A 17,500-nucleotide genomic window follows, 5' to 3' on the forward strand; every position below is an offset into this window, starting at 1 on the left:
GTGGTTGTCATTTTATGCAAATTTACAATGACATTGTCGCAAAAAAAAAAAAAAAGGGTAAGAATGAAGGAAACTTTTCACGGGGGAAATTTGCAGTCAAGAAAACGACCACTAAGGACTGAACATGTTGTTTCCGCTTCATAATTCCTCTTCTTTTCAGTCTAATCTGATGACAGGTCAATTTTTTTTGTTTTACGTTTGCAGCAAATAGTATCGCAAAAGCTGGGAGTTGCCGGGTTAGCACTTTTATTTTGCGGAGTTTAATTTTTGCGGATTTTGCGGATGGTACTTGATCTGTTCCAGCAGAAAAAAAAAACACCAGCAATATTAAAAAGAGCAAAAATTTACTCTCGTTAACCCAAGTAAAAATGGCTTTTAATCCACATACGGTGGCATAAAAAAGATCGTTTATTTTGATATTTGCATTGACAATTGCATGGAGTCAATACTTTTCCAGTATCTGAGGCATAACAAACGAACTCAAAGCAGTCAATAAAAAGGTCACCACTTTCTAAGGGACACTAAAATTTCTGCAGTCTCGTCTCTGACGTCTATGAATCAAGGGAACTCACGATGTTATGTCAAAAGGAAGAAATTGACCACATGCTAGGCAACCACAAGGGTGCACGTGATCACCTTTTGTCAAGGTTCTTGTTTACATTGAATGAACTACAGGGAAGAATGTTAATCGTTCGTGGCTTTCAGAGTTTAACAACGTACGTTTTAGCTAAGACACTTCCGTCTTTCCTTTTTTTATTTTGTTGTAATATTTAACTGAATATTTACATTTGGTCTGTTGGGTCGGGAAGCAATCTTGTCTGGAGCAATGTTGATCCATCCCTTCACTGAAGAACAATTTCTCTCAGTAATGAGGCAAAAAATGGACAAGAAGCTTTCTTTCAAATAATTCTTGACCAACAAGAATTAGCCAAATTTCAAATTTTTTTTATTACCTGAAGAAAGTACAATGTTAACGATAACTTGACGAAGAGGTAAATTCGTCTAAATTTTTTGAGTGTGTTTATTTCAAGCTTATTATGCAAATTTTTGACAAATAATATTAAAGTACGAAAAATATTCCACATAAAAAAGAACCTTTTCCGTGAATAACAAAGCACAAAATAGACAACAAGCTTTCTTTCCAATACTTCTTCACTATCACATTTTCAATTATTCTTTTACCTGAAAACTGTGCAGAGTGGAGTACAAATTAAATGTAATTGCCAGAACTGGGTTGCAACTTCAGTAAACACTGTGATGCCTTCTGAAGGCGTTTGATTCCTTTTACACCCATACAGAATTTGCCATTTGGTTTCAGTGTTGTACATAACAGCACAGTTTGTAAAATAATATTAGAAATAAAGCTCACTTTGTGATATCCTACGGAGAAAGATGCAATTGTTGTCGAAGACCATTACTCGTCGCTTTTAAGATTCCAGGGGCCAGTTGCTCGAAGCCTGGTTAGCGCTAACCGTTGGTTAACAAGTATCAAAACTTATAAGTTTCCAAGGTATTTAACGCTGGTTAGCGCTAACCGTGCTTTAAGCAACCCAGTCCTGCTTTTTTCCCCGCCTGTCTTGTTAATCCAATTGAAGTTCCATTCTAGAGATCCATAGGGGTATATTTTCCCTAAAGATCCACTAAAACGACATTCGAGTTACAATGACTTTCGATGCCATTGCAGGTTAATTAAATATTCTACCGTGTCCACCAGATACCCATTTCTTTTACCCTCTGAAGCCTAGCAAAAATACGCGCAGATGACTCTACCCACAAAGACACTACTTAAATAAAATAATAAAATAACGACGAAATAAAACACAAAATAGACACAAATGGGTTCGTCCAAGGAAAAACCTCACCGTTGGTGTTTAACGTTTGAACAAATATTTACTATATCTTTTGGGGAAAGTCTACTTGGGCTCGAACTTAGTAAATTAAAATGTAATATTTACATGCAAGTTCAAAGTTTTCATATTTTGCAACTGTAAACACAGTTGGAGAGCCATGTTACTGCAGTACCACAGTAATGAATTAAGTGTCTGCGCTTTTCGCCAATTATCTAGGTAACCGCGTCGGGAAGTAGTGCTTCCCGCCATGTTGCTTTACACTTCACATGTGTGATGTGTTCTGTGTAGTGTTCGAGCCGCCGTTAAACGGTACTAAGGTGTTATCTCAAGCTCTCAAATAAATAATTTGTTTTATCTTGCGAATAACAACGACGTCTGGATTTGTTGAAACTCCTCGGGACGCCAGGTGTGCGTACGGGGAAGCCACAATTCGCGTTAATTTGTTGAGTTCAGTTTACAGTGTCCCCAATTAGTACTCCACCACTACTAGACTTGACACGTAAATGAAGTTACTTTCTTCCTTTTCTTTTTCTTTTACAAAAAATAATTATTATAAATACAAGGCTCAAAATTAAAGTAAAAGGAAGACATGGTCGACCAACTGAGCTGTAAAGGTAAGGTTTGTCCACCTTTCAAGTCTTCCTGAATGCAGAGAGATGAATGACAGACAGTGTGGGGTGGAGTTTTTCGATTATATTTAACTTTGATGGCCCGATGTAAACTTAATTGAAAGGGCAAAAAAAAGTAGACTTGCCAACTAATTTGTAAAAGAAAAGTGGTTGTCATTTTATGCAAATTTACAATGACATTGTCGCAAAAAAAAAAAGGGTAAGAATGAAGGAAACTTTTCACGGGGAAATTTGTAGTCAAGAAAACAACCAGTAAGTTGACTATATTTTTCGTCTGAATATCCTGGATAAAATAATTTTTTGTTTGAGATAAAGGGCCTGTGACTTCGGCTTAATAGATCGATGCATCCGAAATTTAGAGACGATTTGGCTTAAATTTAATCCATAAAATTCCGGTCACCGAAAAAAAGAAAGGAGGAACGATAAACTTAGTGGAGTGGCAACGTTTCCATAAAAGACGTCACCTTATCGGACATAAGAGTTTCCAAACGAGTATCAGGATATTCATATTTTATATGCTATTCTCTATGATGTCAAAAAATTGGATTCTACATTTGAGCTCTGACCTGGAGAAAGGACAGAGAGTTGTTTTTCAGCACGAGGCAGGTGGAAAGACCTCTGATCGAAAGCCTTAAAACGCCGCTCAAAGAAAAAGATTTTAATTTATTTGGTCATAACTTTCATCACTGTCAGCTTTTAACTTTACTAGACAAAGTGTTACCGATTTCGGAAATAAAGTGGATATTCTTAGCAAAATACTCCAAGACATCTGTCGCATCCAGCCTCATAGCGTTAAGCATCGCATCACAAGTGGTCTCCATGGAAGAAAATCGAAAATCGTTATTTCTTTTGTTAGTATATACAACACCTCAGTTGTACGTTTTACTCTGCTGACTGTGAGGTGATTAGAAACTGATTATTATTCACCTCCGATGAAATGGATGCCAAATGTAGGCTCCCTTGGTCGGAATCATTTGATTTTGTCAATACGTAATGAACGGTATTTAGTGTGTTAGTTATTCATTTTGTGTGGTATATACTTAGCATTCGTCTTCACCAGGAAAACAATATAACTATTTTCTATGCAAAAACTCATTATTGTATACATACTGATGAAATACTAGGATTTTCCTTTTTGGAAAAAAAAAATCATACCTCTACCGCATGCAGTGAGGATATTGCATTTATCTTTCACATGTGAGACTAGACGCTCCGAGAGCGTACACTAGGTGGCCTGTTGTACTTGTTACACAAAAACAGAAGCCACTGAGTTCGGGTAGTATTGAACTGCAGCGTTCCAGTTATTTTTTTCAAGTTGTGGGGTCATTAAGACCATTTGAGAGGTCACCCAGACGTAGTGCCAGCAAAGGCTCTTTGCCTCACACGTTCACACGTTTAATTATTTTGTAATGTCCTGTCCCAATTTGAGGTCTTTTATTTTTTTAAGCTTTGGTAATAAATTCAGTTCATAGATAAAAAGACACGCTCGTGAGTGAAACTCACTCGTTTCTTCTTTAAAGGGGCTATGTCACGCAAAATGATATAATTCCATGATTCTCAAAAAGTAGAATGAAACATACCGCAAAAGGAAAGAGAAGCATGGATGAACATAAATGGACTCGGCCTTAACATTGATAGGTGCATTACATTTGGGTAATCTTGAGAAAGGTCGGCACGACGTTTTTTAAGTTTATGAGAAATCGCCTAGATAAAGGTCGTCTTTTTTCTCAGAATCATTTAGTTTGTGATGTATCGATAATTTTATCTGTAAAGGAATTCCTTATTACCATTTCGAGTTAATTCGTGATTAACTAAAGATTTCCCCGCAACACCCTAAAATAACGAGACATAGCCCCATTAAGTGAAATGATCGCAAAAAAACTAACTGCAAATTGCTCTGACGGACGCTTTCATGCATGTCATGCATGCATGTTTGCACTAAGCAAACACACTAAGGACTGAACATGTTGTTTCCGCTTCATAATTCCTCTTCTTTTCAGTCTAATCTGATGACAGGTCAATTTTTTCTGTTTTACGTTTGCTGCAAATAGTATCGCAAAAGCTGGGAGTTACCGGGTTAGCACTTTTATTTTGCAGAGTTTAATTTTTGCGGATTTTGCGGATGGTACTTGATCTGTTCCAGCAGAAAAAAAAAACACCAGCAATATTAAAAACAGCAAAAATTTACTCTCGTTAACCCAAGTAAAAATGGCTTTTAATCCACATACGGTGGCATAAAAAAGATCGTTTATTTTGATATTTGCATTGACAATTGCATGGAGTCAATACTTTTCCAGTATCTGAGGCATAACAAACGAACTCAAAGCAGTCAATAAAAAGGTCACCACTTTCTAAGGGACACTAAAATTTCTGCAGTCTCGTCTCTGACTTCTATGAATCAAGGGAAGGTCACGATGTTATGTCAAAAGGAAGAAATTGACCACATGCTAGGCAACCACAAGGGTGCACGTGATCACCTTTTGCAAGGTTCTTGTTTACATTGAATGAACTACAGGGAAGAATGTTAATCGTTCGTGGCTTTCAGAGTTTAACAACGTACGTTTTAGCTAAGACACTTCCGTCTTTCCTTTTTTTATTTTGTTGTAATATTTAACTGAATATTTACATTTGGTCTGTTGGGTCGGGAAGCAATCTTGTCTGGAGCAATGTTGATCCATCCCTTCACTGAAGAACAATTTCTTTCAGTAATGAGGCAAAAAGTGGACAAGAAGCTTTCTTTCAAATAATTCTTGACCAACAAGAATTAGCCAAATTTCAATTTTTTTTACTACCTGAAGAAAGTACAATGTTAACGATAACTTGACGAAGAGGTAAATTCGTCTAAATTTTTTGAGTGTGTTTAATTTCAAGCTTATTATGCAAATTTTTGACAAATAATATTAAAGTACGAAAAATATTCCACATAAAAAAGAACCTTTTCCGTGAATAACAAAGCACAAAATAGACAACAAGCTTTCTTTCCAGTACTTCTTCACTATCACATTTTCAATTATTTTTTTAACTGAAAACTGTGCAGAGTGGAGTACAAATTAAATGTAAATTGCCAGAACTGGGTTGCAACTTCAGTAAACACTGTGATGCCTTCTGATGGCGTTTGATTCCTTTTACACCCATACAGAATTTGCCATTTGGTTTCAGTGTTGTACATAACAGCACAGTTTGTAAAATAATATTAGAAATAAAGCTCACTTTGTGATATCCTACGGAGAAAGATGCAATTGTTGTCGAAGACCATTACTCGTCGCTTTTAAGATTCCAGGGGCCAGTTGCTCGAAGCCTGGTTAGCGCTAACCGTTGGTTAACAAGTATCAAAACTTATAAGTTTCCAAGGTATTTAACGCTGGTTAGCGCTAACCGTGCTTTAAGCAACCCAGTCCTGCTTTTTTCCCCGCCTGTCTTGTTAATCCAATTGAAGTTCCATTCTAGAGATCCATAGGGGTATATTTTCCCTAAAGATCCACTAAAACGACATTCGAGTTACAATGACTTTCGATGCCATTGCAGGTTAATTAAATATTCTACCGTGTCCACCAGATACCCATTTCTTTTACCCTCTGAAGCCTAGCAAAAATACGCGCAGATGACTCTACCCACAAAGACACTACTTAAATAAAATAATAAAAAAGCGGCGAAATAAAACGCAGATTCCGACTGGGTTTGGCAACCCAGTAAATATAGGTGGCGTCGTGATAACGAACTCGGTGACCTCCATAAATTATTGCTGAAAAGTGAAATGGAGAAGATTCAGAGCCTCCTTAAAATATTGCTTATTATAAACCCATGCAATATCTCTCATTCCTACGGTGGCCCACAAGGGACAAGCTATAAATAAAATAAAGTTGTCGCAATTAAATTCTCAGTAGTTTCTACAAATTTTCAAAACGAGTTGCTGCAATTAAAAGAACGTTGCTGCAAATTAAAACATCAAAAGTGTGCGCGCGCTCTGAAGGAAGGGCAGGTACAAAACACGGGTCACAGGTCATTGTTTAACAATACAGAGAGTATCCTAAATATCCATTAAAGCTAACCTTAGGCCTGATTAGGCCTAATGTTAGCATTTGTAAACAGTTAGGGTTGTTTTTGTATTGATAAAACAATGACCCGTGACTTGGGACCTGTGACCTGTGTTTTGTACCTGTCCTTCCTTCAGTGCGCGCGCATACTCTTGATGTTTTAATTTGCAACAACTATTTTAAATTTGCAGCAACTTTATTTCATTTGCAGCACCTTTTTTAATATGCAGCAACTTTACTTTATTAGCTGCAACTCTTTAATTTCCAGCATGGCACTTGTGGGCCACCGTACCATTCCAGCTCAGTGTCTCTCGCTTTTGACAATTTGCTAGATAGATATCTGTAGAAAACACGCGAAAAATGAACTAAAATAAAACAAGTTTCCTGGATTTGTAGATAAGCGCAAATTTCCAGCTGCCACGTCAACGGCAACGCCACAAAAAATAATCGTGTTGCACTTGCAGCACGCATTTTAGCACATATTTTTGGGGTACACTTCGTAACACCAATTTTGAGGTTTTGACGACAACGTGAGCGTAAAAATGTGAACCCTGTAGTCTCTATTTTTACTCTGAAACCACTCGCACCAATTTATTTTAATTCCATCCACATTGTACGACGTAAACTGGATGGAACGTTGCCGTCGCAGTAACTGTTCTTAAAAGACCCCAGTCACTCGTGTCGATAAAACCAATTGAAATTTCCCGCCCCGGCTACAAAAGGGAGATTTTCTTTATCAGCAAATTTAATCTTTTGATTTGTCAACTTATTAGAACAGACAAGAGACAACGCCAGACAATTTGAATCTGCCTTAGCTTGAGAATGCCGAATGAAACAGGAACATATGATCGTTCGACAAGGTTGAAAACCATGTGGCTTGCAGTTTACATCCCTGAATTTGTCATCATATTTCTAATAAACGGCTTCACTATCATCACCTTTGCAAGAAATCACCATCTACGCAAGTGCACTACGTACCTGATCATAAACCTGGCTGTGGCTGATTTGCTGGTGGGAGCTGTGTCAGGGCCCATGCATATTTACCATACGCTAACCTTTAAACCTGAAAGTGGATTCAGTTGGAAAAAGTTCACAGTCATGTACTTTGATGAATTTTTTGGAAATTGCTCTCTGCTTAATCTTGCCTTGCTGTCGTTGGAACGCCTTCATGCAACTTTATTTCCTTTCAGACATTCTCGACTGACGAACTGGATCTATTTAAAGACCGTTGTTTGCATTTGGCTATCAGCTCTTGTCCTGTCGTCTGCAGCGGCTGCGCTATCTCTTACTGACATAAAAGCCTACAAAATCGTTTGGGCTTCACTTATGATAATTGTCCTTTCGACCGTCATAGCATCCTATATGATTATTATCTTTAACGTAAAAAGAAATGTCCCTCCACAGCAATCTGGGGCAGGGGCCTCCGACAGGAAATTGACAGCCACGTTATTCGTTGTCACTGCTCTCAGCATACTCTCCATTCTTCCCATTTTTTCTACGCTGTCCTCGGTGTAATAGGATTCAACACACTATCCACAAAGGCCTTATTTAATATCCGCCATTCCGTAATTGTCTTGTTCTACGCCAATTCCTTTGTAAAGCCTATAGTTTATACCTTAAGAATGCAAGAGTTTCGGAATGCCGCGCTAATCAGGTGTCATAAGATAACTGAACCACGCATGACAGCATCTCTGGATCCTCAAGCCCTGGGTAACAGTAGTACAAGTGACCACTTTTGAAATAGCAAAAAGTGAAGTTAAGTAAAGCAACTATATTTAGCGTCGATAACTCGTAACAGTAGTTAGATTAAGCACCGCGCAAACGGCGAACGCTGAACGTCGGCTAGCCGTTTGTTGTTTGCCGTTCGGCCCGCGATGTTCGTCTGTTTAAGCTTCCCGACGACACGGTATTAACTAAATGTTCGTTCAAAGAGAAAGTTTTTCAACTTATTGTTTAAAATATTAACTGAAATACAGTTACAGTTCAGTACAGTTCAGGCCCATATTTCTTAATATTTTCCTAAGGCAAATGTTCTCGGTCGCCATTCACTGCGATTAGAAAAAATGGATACAGAGAAGTTATGTATTTTCCGCTTGAATTTGAAACTCTTTTAGCTTTATAAGCAGTTCATGTAGAAGTAGGATGATAAACGAAGCTTAGCTATAAAAGCAAGTGATCAAAATGGAGAAATAGTTGGTAAAAATGGGCTACAAATACTCACGTTTTGGCCTTCCCTACAAACGGGAAAAATGTCCTCCTTGAGTAGAAACGGCGGCCAGCAAACGGCAAACGCGGGAAATGTCAGGTCACGTGACCCTCCCCGCCGTTTGCGGGAAAAAAATACGCGGTGCTTAATCTCTCTAGTTATTCAACTAACAAACCTGAGGCCGACGGTGCGCTCATTTTACTTCCCCCTCTCCATCAGTGCTCCGGTTTACGAATATTTAAAGCTACTTGAGCAACATTGACAGGAAAGAAGTCGAAAAAAGGATGTGAGATCCGTGAATCGAACTGAGGACCTCTTGCACCAAGACCGCGCACTAACCTACTGTGCCATCCTTGATCCGCAAATTCTCAACTGGGAATAGTGAAAATTGAAACGCCAGCGCAATTTGACAATCACAGCCAACCTGAGCCGAGCTGGAGGAGCACGGTTAATGCTCATATAAACATCAGGAGGAGTCCCTTTTAGTCCAAGAGCGAACTAACTGTTTACAGCAATAATAAAGAGACTTACCTTTTCGATGTTGACTCGGAGGTAATTGGAACCCCTTTGCAGGAGTCGAACCTACGTGACGACCCCCGTAGGCGTAAACCGGGTTGCCTGTAGTGCATGTTACAACAAAACAGTTGGCACTGAGTTGGGCGGTATTGAAGGCGCGGGAACTTGATTCTCCCAGGAGTAATGGTGGCTGAGCCAATCCGAAAATAACAAAGAAAAAAGCCTAGGAACCCAACAGGTATTTCTGGAAACTCGTACAATGGAAGAAGCAGGCCACGGGATCAAGCTCGAATGCGCCATATTTCACATCATACCCAGATCTGCTCAGTCCGGAAACGAAACACTACTTAGTGTTGTTTCCTTTCCTCAGAAACGCAACGTATCTATTATGACTTCAGGATAAACTATTTACACAGTGAGGTGTAGTGGCCAAATCAAACTAGAGTTTGCGTCTTAGCGGTGTTAGTTTCAGAAGGTGCGAAAACGAGGCTTTCGGGTCAAAACAAGAGTTTAGCATTTCTCATCGAAGGACTGTGTGATTTCTTGATTCTCGACTGTTTTCTTTGCTTTTTTTTTCGAGTAGTTTGAGATTTGTCTGGCCTATTTTTATCGTGAATACTATGGAAAGGCACAATATAGCATATGGATGTGTTTGTAGGGGACGAGGTAGTGTTATATTCGTGAGCCACAGTGTAATCGAACAGAGACTAATATTTCAATACGCACAGTTTATTTCCGAATTTCCTGTAACTTGTTGTAGAAATAAAAAACTTGAATTCTTCGACTCAAAACAGGAAATAGAAGTTTATGAACGTGAATTCCTTAATTAAGCCCTGTGGCTGAGTGTTCTTGTGTATTCTTCCGTCTTCGTATGTGGTTCAAACCACAACCTTGGACAAAAGTAGTTGAGACATACCTCAAGTTTAGACCATTAGACAATAACTACAATAAAAGGTCTAAAATACCCGCTCCCCCTTCCAGACCCAAAGCAAAGTTGTTTACAAGAAGCGCAAATAGCCTTGGTATCAAAACACATTGCTTTGGGGGAGGGGGGGGGGGGGTAGGGGGTTCGTAAATGCCAGACATTTTTTTTTGCTATGGAGACACGAATAGAGAGAGTGTCAACAATTTTGTCCAGGATTATGGCTTGAACATACAATAAACAGAAAACTACTAAACTCTGATCTAAGGCGAATCACGCGACAAACGAAAATCGAATGAAGAACAAATAAAGGTACTTTAACCAAACGATGTACACTAAACTGGACAATTTTCAACTTACTTTAATCTCCGAGATGTCCAGTGATTCCTTACATTTTGATTCGTGTGAGATGATCTCTTCCTTTCCAGATAATAAAAGGAGTGACTTGTGCTGTGAGGGCTAGATATAATTAAGTTACTCTTAAAGGGAAAAAAATGATGATTTGAGTACAACACGCAAGAAACATGAGACCTAAGACACTACAAAATTCGAAATTTATGTCGCAGTGAAAGCGTGTGAAAAACTAACAGCAGTGTTAATCGAAGTAACAACCCCAAATTTGGGAACTATCGAGGGCAGCTTACATTCAACAATTGTAGTTTCTCCTCTTCTGGATAGGAAATCATTATTCTTTTCGCATTTCACGCGCTAAATCTCTTTATGCTCTTCTCTCAATCTAATCGGATGTGACCGGAAAGTCTTGCTTCTGCGCGCTCTCAAACGGACACTGCTGAAACTGTGAATACCCAAACATCTAAACATCTATCAAATATATAGATTTAGCCAAGCCTAATAGCGGAGCTCCCTTATTCTTACTGCCTGTAGGGTTAGCGAAAGTAAAAGGTTTCGAATTGTCCGCGTTTTGATGTTTCCAGCTGCTGCTGCTTTAATAATTAAATGATTTTCTTTGCTTTCTTCTATAGAAAAGTTCATTGCCTAAGTGGTTAATTCCACGGTAAATTTTACGCTAAAAACCGATATCGCATGAATCACGAAGCGATGAGTACGATATCGGTTTTTCGAGTGAAATTTACTTTGCAATTCACCAGTTTGGCAATGAATTTTTCTTGAACTCTATGAGTTTTAAAGGAAAAGAAGCACACCCTCAGCCACAACAACACTCAAACACTTAAATAACGTTTAGGTGTTTTAAACAAACCTCTGAAAACACAAGTTAGTGAAATTTTCCCCTAATTTTACGAGAGCTCATTGCGATTACGTGTTTATAACATAAGAGCAAAGTTTTCTTGTCTCTGTCGAGGCACATAGGAAACCAGTTGGGCAAACGGATTAAAAAGTATTCAAGTTGTTCGATCGCATTATAGAGCAAAACAAACAAACAAATCAACTTTTTCTTTATGTCCAAAAGAGAACAGATGATTGTTTTTTTACTTCCAGTTGACAAAAAAAATTCGATTTTCATTCCTGAACAAAGGAAAAACCGATTAAACCACTTTTTGAAAATAACAAACGGTTTAGTGCCCAAGGAAAGAATTTGAGGAGTAACTTCTTCCAACAAGTATGAGCTATTACCGGTATTCTGATTATCGTTGTCGTTCTCTTTCGCTCTCCTTTTGTTTCTGTTCTAGTTATAGGTCCTCCAGGCAAGTGTAACCTTATCAGAGCTTCTAAAGATAAGTCTTATACCAAAAATTGCAATGCAGCGAAAAAAGCAGCTCTAAGCAAATTAAAAATAAACACAGCTTTAAGTAAATATCACTCCGATGCTTGACTTGAATATTTGCGTAGCCGCCAGTGTGGACCACAGCTATCATTATATACGTCAAACTGGATTGAAACCAGCGAAAAATGCAGCAAGAAAACATTTTCCAAACTGTTTTTCTCTTCTCCCGCCCTTACCATTCCAGAAACGAAACACTAAATATTTCTTTTTTGAAGGGAAGCTCCACTAAAACAACAAAATAACTTTAAACAACAGAACATAATGTTTACAATTAAAATTGTTCAAACAAAAATGCTTGTTATAATTTTGGCTTTCAAATTTCCCGGGCACCGCCATCTTGAATAATTGTGACGTATCGTGGTTACCCTAAGAACGTTTGTTCTGGAACAATAAGGCAACCCCGATACGTCACAATTATTCAAGATGGTGGCGCCCGGGAAATTTGAAAGCCAAAATTACAACAAGCGTTTTTGTTTGAACAATTGTAATTGTAAACATTATGTTCCGTGGTTTATGGTTATAATTTTTTTGTTTTAGTGGAAGTTCCCTTTGAGTAGCTCCTTGTTTGTAAATAACTGTTGCATAAATTAAATTTGCTCAAGAACGCAAAATTCTCCTAAATGCACAGGAGCTAAGCTTAAAGAAATATTGTTGGTTTCCCAAATAAATATTAAACGATAAACTTTTAAACATTTTACACCAGAATTCTTAAACAAATATTTTCTGACGTGCAAAACTATATGGCTACATATTAATCATTTACATGAAAGAACAAAATTCCTCTCACATTAATGAAAACAACTATGGCTTCCTATTAATCATTTCCATGAAAGAACACTTGAAATGCAGAATGGCTAAAATTCTTGTCATCTTTGAAAAAAACTCGGTTATCAAATTGCTTGATTTCGAATAATTTGCAACACCATCAATTCACAAAGACACACTTAAAAAGGGGGTGACCTGAAAACACTGACCAGTACTATTTCAAGAGAGTACTATTGGTCGTGAACTACTTGACAATTAGTGCTAAGCCTAAACATCGATTTTAAAGAGCGTTGGTTGACAGCACCCATTTTAAAAAGGTTAGCTTTCAATAAGTGTATACCAGTTTCATTCACTTCCCTTACATGAGGCAATCAGCCAGCACAACAATTATTGAAAGCTAACCTTTGTAAAATGGGTGCTTAGACTTAAGGTGATTCCCTGGTTTTGCATTGTGCAACCCTACTACGCAAAATCTCTTGCGTCATAGGCACGCGCATTAGCTCGCGCACATTGATAAAATGGCCAAGCTTCGTCTGTCAAGGAATGGCTATTTTCTCCTGAACGAGCACAGTGACCCCTCCTTTTTGATGGTGTCCTGTATTCGGAATTCGCCTTTGTCACACGGCGGCCATATTGTCCCGGGAGACCAAAAAAGCTTTGTTTCACCACGTCAAACCTCGCAGTGAAAACCATGGGGGTGAGGCTTGGCGTGGTAACACTAAGCTTTTTTGGTCTCCCGGGACAATATGGCCGCCCTGTGACAAAGGCGAATAGGTACACTGAAAACATATTTTAAGGAGAAAAAAAAGTTGGATTGTAGAAGTTGAGGTATTTAGCTATAAGTGACGTGAAAACTGCATTAGGAGCGAGACACCGAGTGTGAGGTGATGATGTAGCGGTCCAAGTTGCTTACATTTCTTTGCAAGATCGAGTAATTTGAAATTACGCAAGATAACAACAATTTTTCTGGTTGATCAAGTTTCGAACTCTTTTCACGTAATTCGGTAAAAAAACACTTAGAATAAAGGGTATGCAGCACGAAAACAAGCACGGTGACCCCAACTTTTTATTGCATTTTTTAAATGTCCTGTGCATGAATATCAATTGTGTCAAGTTTGACAAAATTCTGGATAGTCCATGTACGTCATTTTCAAGGGAATTACCTTAAATACTGTTGACCAACACTATTTAAAATGGATGTTTAGGATTAGCACTGATTGTGACGTTCCTTACGACCAATAGTACTCATTTAAAGTATTTTTGGGGTAGTCCGTTTGAGTAGTCCATGGACGGGGGGCCAGTGTTTTCGAGTCACCCCTTAAAAAGACAAAAAAAAACCAGCTGTTAGAAGGGAGAAAAAAACTTCCCATTTTATTACGTGCAAACAAGCCGTGACACTAGATAAATTTCCCACCAGTGTTTAGTATCAAACCCGTTGCTGAAGGACCCTTTCCTTGGATAATGAAGCAAAATGGACAGCAGGCTTTCTTTCAAATAATTCTTGACGAACAACAATTAGTCAAATTTCCAATTGTTTTTTACCTGAAGGCTGAGTAAAGTTGAGTACAAATAAATATAAATCCAGACAACAGAGATCGGAGATGGATTCAAGGTGTTCGATTCCTTTCAATGAGTCTGTTAAACCCATATCCACACAATTTGCCATTTGGTCTCAGTGTTGTGCACAACACCACAGTTTGTAAAATATTTAAAAATAAAGCTTACGACGGTCGATCGAAAGATGCAATTGTTGTTGAAGTCCATAAATTGTCGCTTTGAAGATTCCAGATATTTATTTTTCACTGCCTGTCTTGTTTATCGAATCGACGTTCCATACGTGAGCTACAAAAGGGTATACTTTGTTTAAAGATCCGCTCAAACGCCATTTGCGTTACATCCACTTCGACGCGATTGCAGGTTAATTACCTATTCTACTGTGCCCACCGGATAACTTGAAATCTACACATTTCTATTACCCCCTGCATGAAGGTTGCTGATATACCTCTTTTATATAATTTATGCGCTTTATGATACACTTTAATAACCCTACTTAAAGTACATACCAAGTTCTTCGGGACTAAAATACACTTGACACGAAATATAGGGTCCATTATTATTATTATTATTAGTATTCTTCACAATTTTGCTGATGATACAAACTTGTTTACTTCTCACAGAGACCCTTCTTACCTGATAGCTAATTGCCAACTTGCTTGGTATTCATAGCTTGGCAAAAACATAGCTTTGATGACTGATTATGAAGCGATCATAAACGCGAAGCCTATCCTTTTTCACTTAGTGCCCTTCTAGATGATAACCTAACCTGGAAACCTTGTATCTCTCTCGTAGCCATTACAATTTAGTGAAAACGTAGTTGCGGAGCCATTGTTTTGTTTATTACTCTTATCTGTTTGCGTTCTTGTAGGCGTAGCACGCTCAAAGACTTGAGCGAATAATTTCCAAATCCGACACAGGAAAAAGAATTTCTTACAGGCGAGAAACTTCATCTCCTTTGTCCAAGCTCAGTTTCGTTTTCGTTGTACAAGGTCAGTTTTTAGATGGCGAAAGACATGGCACTTTACAATTTAACAACCTTTTTTAGCCAGGATAGTATCGAGGAAGCACCTTAACAGTAGGGAGGTTTCGTTATTTTTGGCCGTTTAGGGACATGAACGCTTTAAAGTTTAATCATTTTAGGCAGATGGAAGGAAGGGCAAGCTTAATTCTTTGCTAACTTCATCGGTTTTCTTTTAGGCCCCTTACTCTAGCGCGTCTTATAGTGGCAATTTGAAAACTCGGATTTGTGCTTCAGGGGCACGCAACGAATCTGTTCCTCACATTATCTGTTCCCCAGAGGAATCTTGCTGGCTGGAAAAAATACAGGTGTTTCGATGAGCTGGCTGGGAAATTTTGTTATTGATAGAGGTTTTGCCTGGGAATTACTGACTTTTTCTAGCATTTCAACCCGAGCTGGCTGTAGAAACTTTGAAGACTGAGGACAACTAAAAAAAAAAAAAAAGGACCCTTTCCTCTCCCAGAGAGTAGTCACAGACATACGACGGCTGGTCAGAGTGATTGCGCTTGCGGAAAAAAACTGTCTTGTCCCGGTTTTGTCGCTTTTGTTTGGTCGTTTCGGATCGAGGGATTTGAAACCGCGCGGAATTCCTGGCTGGGAAATAAATTTGATCACCTGGCTGGGAAATCAACCAATTTTATCTAGCTGGCTGGGAAATTTCTTGTGTGTCTTGCTGGGAAAAAGGAACAGATAATGTTTTCCCAGCAACACTGAAAAACACCTGAAAATGCCTTAATAACATTTATTTTCATTAACTGGGGTATAATAATACATTTTACAACAAATCGGTCGTTGGGTGCTTCCCCTGGTGCTTCCCCGCTTACGGAAGCCGTTTTAAGTCTTAAGATTCTTACTGCTGCTACGGCAGTCAACTCTTAACTCTTACACCGCAGGGTATAAACGAGGTCTGTGGAAATTTGCATTTTTCAATTTTAAGTCTTGCAGTCTTTTTTGAAAACGTCTCTGATTAATTAAGTTCAAACTGTTTTCGGCTTCCTTTGGTTCGGTTTTTAGCTGCAATACAATCATCCTTATTACATACTCGACAAAATATCGCGTTTCTGATTGGTCAATGACGAATGCATAAATAGGTTACAGAGTGCAAAAGAGGGTATAGAGTGCAATACGGAGGTTACTATGGAAATAAAGCGATGGAGCGATTTTGTTGAGTAGACAATAAATAAAAATTCGTACGAACCTGCTCGTAATGTTTTGAAAGTTCTCAAATTTGAGAACTTTCAAAACATCACTCGTGTCCATAAATTACGAAATACTCTCGCGTTCATAAGATTTCCTATACTTTATATAACACGATGCGTCATATCGCTTGTGGCTACATTGATAAAATAACGGTGGAAATTCGTTCATTTTCTCATTTTTTTTTCTCTCGACCAAAATTGACTTCGGTATGTGGTAGAGCAGATATCAATTGTTTTGGTAAATCACTAAAAATACGAGAAATCAAATGAACGAACTGTGACGCAACGGGATTGACCTGCAGCTTACCTTAAAAGTAAAGGAAACGCAAACGAGCAAATCTCAAAGAAGTTTTGTCATTTGTCTTTAATGGGATCAAAACTTGGAGGCTAAAAACACCGTTTTCTCCTTCTCATCGAATGATAGATATATCTTTATCGAAATCATGTCATAATGACCAATTGCTCACCATGGTGACTCGATCAGTCATATTTTTGCATTTTATCGAGCAACGGCCAAGTTTAATATACCGTCCTTCTCAAATAACCTTGGTGGTAATCATATGAGGCGTTGCTTTCTTTAAGGTTACAAACAACCGTGTGGATTTCAATGCTTACATTGGATCTATAACGACAACAGTCAGAAATTCTGTTTGAAAACCAACATCGAGAGTTCGGTGTTCCATTTGTAAGTTGGGTTTCACCAAGATAACATAAGGCAACAGAGCGAATCCTCCATATTTGACCTATTTTTATGATATTTTTAAACAGCTATGAGTTTTGTCATACTGTGTTACGCTTCAAGGAATCCTGAGTTAGTGTGAAAGTGGACAGCCGTCCTGGAAACAACAGACAAAACGAGCCTTTGCAGCATGCGCGCAATCTTAAAATATCAGAAGAACGGATCAGTTTCTTTTTATCAGAAGCCCCAAGAGTGTCTGTGTTACCGTAGAAAATCAATCCATGCGAGAAGCACGGAATTGAATTGTTGAATAATTGTTGAACTGCGGGCACTGCTACATAGCCAATCACAGTTTATATTTTCTTTCCATTCACCTTTGTC

General features: G+C 38.4%; 1 protein-coding gene and 1 pseudogene across 1 annotated transcript; both read left to right on the forward strand.

The window, feature by feature from the left end:
• The window catches only part of LOC138008657 (uncharacterized), a 482,701-nt pseudogene that overhangs the window by 321,827 nt on the left and 143,374 nt on the right, over positions 1-17,500 (forward strand).
• LOC138005477 (neuropeptide FF receptor 1-like) lies at positions 7,336-8,028 on the forward strand. The gene has a single exon (XM_068851697.1). It carries the CDS (start codon positions 7,336-7,338, stop codon positions 8,026-8,028), a length of 693 nt encoding a protein of 230 aa, XP_068707798.1.

This window comes from Montipora foliosa, chromosome 6 (assembly GCF_036669935.1).
Source record: "Montipora foliosa isolate CH-2021 chromosome 6, ASM3666993v2, whole genome shotgun sequence".
NCBI classification, from domain to species: Eukaryota; Metazoa; Cnidaria; class Anthozoa; order Scleractinia; family Acroporidae; genus Montipora; species Montipora foliosa.